The 6952-nt window shown below is 37.3% G+C and overlaps 1 protein-coding gene across 2 annotated transcripts; it reads left to right on the top strand.

Moving 5' to 3' along the window:
• Nucleotides 1–303: 303 nt before the first annotated feature.
• Nucleotides 304–6713, top strand: LOC107792264 (golgin candidate 2). 2 transcript variants are annotated; one of them, XM_016614457.2, is made up of 10 exons: nt 304–566; nt 725–1867; nt 3036–3146; nt 3308–3367; nt 4024–4081; nt 4567–4610; nt 4723–4815; nt 5380–5505; nt 5950–5997; nt 6092–6713. In XM_016614457.2, exons 1-10 carry the CDS (start codon nt 513–515, stop codon nt 6455–6457), a joined length of 2103 nt encoding a protein of 700 aa, XP_016469943.1. In that variant the 5' UTR covers nt 304–512; the 3' UTR covers nt 6458–6713. The 2 variants fall into 2 exon arrangements, with proteins under 2 accessions (XP_016469943.1, XP_016469944.1); XM_016614458.2 differs by lacking the exon at nt 3036–3146 and having other exon boundaries at nt 322–566.
• The last annotated feature ends 239 nt before the right edge of the window (nt 6714–6952 follow it).

Here is a 6952-nt window from a genome sequence, read left to right as displayed (position 1 = left end):
TCGCATACCCTTAGAACTACTTATAAATTTAACTATATCCAACTTTCCGGGTAAACAGGAGGGTAAGCAAAAATTTAGGACAATTAGGATAAATATTTTGTGAAATGATTAACTAAAAAAAGATTAATTAAATAGAATTTCCAAATTCTAAAATTGGAACAAAGAGCAAAATGGAGGAACATTGAGAAATTGAGCAAGAGAGCATATACAATATTTGTTCCCTAATTAATAAATCCATCAAATATTATCTCCCGATTCCTCATTCTTAAAATCTTCAAGTCCTCTTTTAGTAAAATTTTGCCCCCGAGTTCGGACCGAGGAGAATTCGACTTACTCATGAAGAAGTGGTTACCAAACGGCCCGGACCATTGCACGCTTTTCTCTCTCAGACTCAGTTCCTCTTAACTGAAATCAATCAAAATTCGCAGAGGCATTTCGCTAACAATGCCTTAATTTTGTACATAGTCACTGTTCTGATCTACACCGACAAGACAATACACAAATCTACGGCTATGGCTCACTGGATCTCGTCGAAGCTCAAAGTCGCTGAAAATCTACTTCAACAGGTTCCTTTTTGTTCCATCTTTTATTTCATGAAAATTGATTGTATTTGTGTTAGGATTTTAGTGGAATTACTTTTGATATTTTTGTTCATTTTTACGAGTATTATTCAGTAGTAGTGTATCTAATTGTTTTTCCCTAATATTTCATTCGAGTGGTTCAGATAGATCAGCAAGCAGCTGATTCACTCCGTAAGAGTGATAAGCAACGATCTGATGACCTAGATAGCGAAAACATAGCTAAAACCAATGAAAATAAGCCACTGATTAAGGACCAGCTCAAGAAGAAAAGCCGCGAAACTGATGATTTAATCGCGAAAACCAGGACTGATCGAAATTCAACTTCTATTAGCCTGGATAAGAATAATAGCTTTGGTAGCAATAGTAATTTTAAGCCTCAAAAGGAGGCAGTCACACCAATAGATTCGAGTCCTAAGTCGAGTACCAGTGCTCTTACTGATACTGATTGGACTGAATTGCTAAGTGCACCGAGTTCAAATGCCATTGCTGGGGCGAGTAATGGCGTGGGAAGTGCCCGTAGTGGTCGGAGTGATGGTAGAAAGCAAAGGATTTTGGGGTCCGGGTCAAATTTGCTGGGTGTGGAAGGGAAAAGGAGTCAGAAGCCTCAAAAGGTCGCTAAGAGTGTTAAAGGATCAAATGGTCATTCAGAGAATGAGGTAGATGGTAGCAGGTTAGAGAGAAGAGCTACCAATGTGGGCAATACAATGCCGGTAACTTCAATTGATATCAAAATTGAAGGAGAAGGTTTGGACAGAGGGGACCTTCAGCGAAAAGGTGAGAATGTGCAGTCCTTGCGTGGAAATAAGGTTGACCAAAATAAAGTGAAGAATGAGCATTTGGAGGATGTTAAGGGTGTAGAGAAGTCTCTAGCGAATAGTCGTTCTGGAGATAAGAGCCTTGGCATAGTTGCGGGGTCTGCCACTCTTGATAAGGAATTGGACATAAAGAATCAGCTGGATGAAAATAAGAGGATTAGGTCAGCGAAGGCTATGGTCGACAGACAAAAAATGGACTCTCAGAGTTCAACTTCTCTGAAGATGAGTTCTTCTTCACCTAGCAATGGAGAATCAGATTCTGAGACGGATTCAACATCTTCATCAGACTCGGAAAGTGAACGTGAAAGAGAAGAAAGGAGAAGAAGAAGGCAGCAAATCCTGGCAGAGAAAGCAGCTGCGAAAGCAATGGAAGCTATAAAAGAACGTGAGAACATGGTTGCTAAATTGGAAGGGGAGAAACAGAGCTTAGAAAAAATACTTGAAGAGCGGGCCAAGCAACAAGTTGAAGAGGTAAATTCTCGATCTTTCTGTTTCCTGTTGTTATGTAGTTTACTTTCCTGGTTATATCTTGTGCTGGAAACCAATTATTTTATATCATAAAAGTCAATTTGTTATCTTAGAGGAAAGCATTCACCTCCCCCAACCACATGACTGAGCAGTCCTGACTCAAGATGTAAAGACTTGGTCACAGCAATCAGTTCTTTCTCTTTTTGATAAGTAGTGGCAATAATCAAGTTGTTCTGGAGTTTTAGATAAAATGTGCATTTGGCACAGGAAAGTCTTTCAGAAGAAGCATCAACCTCTATGATTCTAGTTACATAATTTTGACTGGAAATTTGTCCATTTTTTATAGGCTTCTATTAACTTTCTTCCGGAAGGATATAAAGGTCTCTGGTGTTGAAGTAAGATTTGGACAATTTCAATCAAACTCCATAGGATGTTACCTTGATAAGCTTAGACGCTTAGTTGCATTCTTGACTACTTCCCCCTTCTGATTACGCTTTGATTTTATATCATATTAAAGTTCTGATCACTTCATTTGATATTGTCCATCGGTCTGATCGTACCTTTTCCGTAGTCTCCTAAGAACTTGTTAGATCAACTTTTTGGTTATTCTTGTTCTTGTTAAAATAGAAGTTGGAAAAGTAGAACAATAAAGAGATTATTTCCGTTATGCTAATTCCCATGCTGGCTTAGCTTGTGAAGATTTTCCAAAAGTTGCTCTTGGTTTATTTCTTCTAAACTGGATTACATTTTGGTCCACCTGCGTTTTCAGTTTTCTCAGAGCACCCCACTCTCTAAAAAGGGGGGGGGGGGGGATGATGGAAGAAAATTTCCTTTATTTTCTTATAATGTGGCCTGCATGAACTAGAATCTGCAACCAAAGGTATACGTTGTTTCTCATTCGCCTTGCAATTATAACAACTTGACACCAAACGAAACTGTATCAGGTCTTTGATTAGTTAACGAACAAAATCGTTTGGGGGAACGTCGGGAATGAAAATACTGCCTCTTCTATCGCTAATTTTCTCTTCCCATGTATAAAATTGTACTTCTCCCTTGTCATTTCTTACGTCCACCAACATTCTTCACTGTTAAAAAGTCAGAATTTCAGAGAAGATTCATAAGGTATTTCAATGTTATGGCCAACACCATGCTTATGACTACTTTGTTATAGGCTTCTGAGTTACAGACTAAAATGATGGAAACAATGGAAGCTGTTGAGTTGGAGAAGCAGAAACATAATAGTACTAGAATGGAAACTCTTACACGATTAGCAAAGCTTGAGGTACTTTGCAATCTGCTTATCATTCTGCTTTTACATATTTTAGGTACAATTGTTGGGCAAGCTGGCAACGGATTTGGATAGTTATTATGGTTAAAGCATTCCTCCAGATAATCATATATATTTGAAAGTGCAGACTTTAACGCCCTAGCTATTTCTTGCAGACTGTAAATGCTGAACTTGCAAGGTCTCTCGCCTCTGTTCAATGGAATCTTGAAGTAGAGGTATATGAAATTTTAACCCTTGTTTCAGCAGAATTTGGAAATCCTATTGTACTTTGCTTCCACGAGACGAAAACAAAACACACATTTTCTCTCGCACTTTTTGGGGGTTGATATCATGTGTGATGTGGTTTCAAAAGTAAAGAATATTTATGACTCCTTATTCGTAGTTGTTTCATTTTGCAGTTCTCTACCTTGGTCCTGTGGAATATCTATATTCTCTCTTTTATTTTCTTTTTTTTTTTGGTGTGTGTGTATTGGGGGGGGGGGGGGAGGATGTCACTTCAGGTTGTTGCCATTAAATTTTTTCCCGCCTCCCACCCCAAAAAAAATAAAAAGTAAAATAAAGGTTGTTCCCAATAAACGTGAATGAAGGACAAATAAGTGAGTTCACCTAGAAAGACAATATGTTGCTTTGAGCAAGTGAACCAAGACCTCATATGTTATTTGCACCATAATATCGTACTCCCCTATTTTTTCTGTTTCTAAAAGAATAAAGCAGCTTGAAGAAAGTATTACTAAATTGGACTTTAGTATGAAGCAATTACTTTTTCAACTTCAGATATTATTACTTCTGATTGAATCTGCTTGAGAATCAACACTTTGGAAAACTGTAAAGGAAGCATGTTATTAACTAGTGTTTAATATTTATGTTTCAGATTAATCAGGTTGCTGAACTACGCCAACAAGTTGAGTTAAAAGAAGCGGCTCATGAAGGTATGCTCTTGGTGTGTTTACTGAGTCAAGAGTTGTTATCTCGTCACATTTTTTCTTAAAACTAGTTAGAAAAAGGTGATACCCATACTTGTGTTGTGGATGTGCATTCGTAAACTGAACACATCTGTGGTTATGTGTGATAATATGAATTTCTGACAACTTGTGTTGTCAAAGTTTTCAATGTTCAATGACATCATTATGTGGCATTCCCTGCTTGAGAGATCAACATTGTATAAATTGCATTGCAATATTTGTGGCTGGTTGATTTAATGATTCATAGGACAGGAAGGCCGGTTTTCTTGTCAGCTTCTATAGGATCACATCTTTTTCTTGAATAAGATCCATTGGTGGAAAAAATAAAAGCACAAAAGATTGAGATTGACAAATAGTTCGTAAAAGTGATTTTTTTTTTTTTGGTTGCTAAGATAGGTTTCTTCACAACAAATATATCAATGAAACTTTTTAATAATCTTCTTGTCTTGCAGAATTGAGAAGGAAGATATCTAGGACACAGGGAAGTGGTGAAAAAGTAAGCAATGCTGGCTTCTCTTTGTCTTTAAGCAGATTTATCTCTAAGATAACTAAGTTTTCCTTTTCCCTATCTTTTTAACTTTTTCCGTTTCACTGAAAATTACTTGTAGTTAGTGGCTTCAAAAGGGGTTGAAGTGGAGAGGGAGATACTTGAAGCAGAGCACTCTTTTTTAACAGATAAATTGGGATTGTTGCAGGAAAAGGTGACCCAACTTTTTGCACCATCCAAATTTACTTCTCTGCTGGATCTTTTGAAATAATATAGGACCAGGATAGCATAATATCTTCGCAAACATTGGATCTGAGTGGATCGTGTATTCACTGTATTCCATCTTTATTTAAAGCACTTCTGCTAGCACATTTTAATGTTGGAATATCGCTACTATTTGGGTTTTGGCCCAGAAAATATGTCTACTTTGTGAATACCTGATCGTTACTGCTGCCATATGAACCATTGTGTTAGTAATTAGTATGTAAATGTTTTTTTATGATTCTACAGCTATGAGAAAAAGACCATTTTCTCTGTAGGGTATTTGTATTGTATATGGTGGGTCCAGCATAACTTATATTTAGAGGCTGCAATCATGAAATTGAAACACTGTTTTAGTATGTCGGAGATGCTATCGGATATTATTTTAAGAAATTGTTGTAAGAGTGCAAAAGCATGATTGAGTTGTATGCAAGATCGAAAATATAATGGCTATTGCTTTGCTTTCTTTATGATGTTAAACTCATCTAATTCGGTGGATGTGACCGTTGGATCTCAGGCAAAGACACTGGAAAGAAGCATTGAGACAACACAGCACGAACTGGAAAACCCAACTGCAGTGGAGATTGAGCTCAAGCGGAGGCTTGGTCAATTGACCGATCATCTGATTCAAAAACAAGCTCAGGTTCCTCCTCTTAATTAACTGTGACTCGAATATAGAATCTTATTGGGAAGAAGTCTTGCTCTCAATTTTCTAAATGTTCGAGCTGTCTAGTATTTCTTATATTTGCTGGTTAACAGAACAAATGAATCTGTTCTATATTCAATATGCCGAAATGCAAACATTCATATTAGTAGATCCCAGAATATAACAGATACTGCAGTTTATCTTAGCCACTGACCTACATGTCCAATTGAACTATGAGCTAAAAGTCTTTTGACTTTTGTTTAGGCCATGGCGGCCAGTGCTCCTAAGACCATAAAAGCAATGTTGCAGACAGATGAACTATCTTTTAGTCCTGTAAATGCTCACAAACATGCTAACTTCCAATAGGGAATCATTACCTGGTTTCTGCAGATGATAGTACATGGATAATAGACAGTTTTTGAAGTTTACTTGTTACTGTAGGTTGAGGCGCTGTCTTCTGAGAAGGCCACAATGACGCTTAAAATTGAGGTACATTTATATCCTTAAATAAGATATTTCCATTACAATTGTAATAGCAGATAGTTCACAGAGTGCTCAATCCAATTTTTCATATAATATTTAGGCGGTTTCAAGGTCGCTAGAAGAAAACAAGTCTACGTTAACTGATTTTCCCAGTACCTCATCAATTGGTGATTTGGAGTCTGGGTTGTGGGAGCTCTCCAACTCAAAGTTGAGGCCTTTGTTTGAAGAAAGAATGCGATCTGGCCAGCAGCATTTGGGATCACTGATTCGGCAGTTGGATTCCATCTTCTGCGCCGGAATGGTGTTTCTCAGAAGAAATCCAACCGCAAAAATATTGTCTGTGGTTTACCTTGTATCCCTTCATCTTTGGGTCATATACATTTTAATGTCTCATGCTCCTGTCTCTGAGGACACCACTGGTGCCGTTATTTCCTTGGAGAATATCAATAAAACGGGAGGCATGTGATATCATTTCTTGATGCGTTGAGTCATGCTCATTGGATCCATCATTTTTGTTTTGGGGTCCTTTCAGTATCTCCATCCCACCTCAGCCAAAAACACAGATGTATAGAAATGCACCAATTTGTCAAACAAACCTCAGATGATTATGACATCTATGGATGATCCTCCTTGTATATCTAGGTCAAAGAATGTATAAGTTTTAAAGATCGATATGGCTTTCATGGCAAATAGAAATTCAGTGATCTAGATATGGTAATAAACTCGAACAGCTCCTCACTGTTATATATAACTCTCTCCCTCCTCCCCTCAGAGTTGCAAATATTGATGGAAAATACTTGTATCTGGCGTTCCACACTAAATCAAATTATTAACCGTAAGAGTTAAAAGTTAAAGTGAAATCTTGTCACTTGACCATGGTTAGGTGTTAAGAAGTTTATATGAAAAACACATTTAGCAACACATTTCTTCAATGACACATATTTTAGGTCTTTTGCGTGTA

This window comes from Nicotiana tabacum, chromosome 4 (assembly GCF_000715075.1).
Source record: "Nicotiana tabacum cultivar K326 chromosome 4, ASM71507v2, whole genome shotgun sequence".
Classification (NCBI taxonomy): Eukaryota; Viridiplantae; Streptophyta; class Magnoliopsida; order Solanales; family Solanaceae; genus Nicotiana; species Nicotiana tabacum.
Note: the sequence above shows the minus strand (reverse complement) of the source record. Positions and strands in the feature narration are given on the sequence as shown.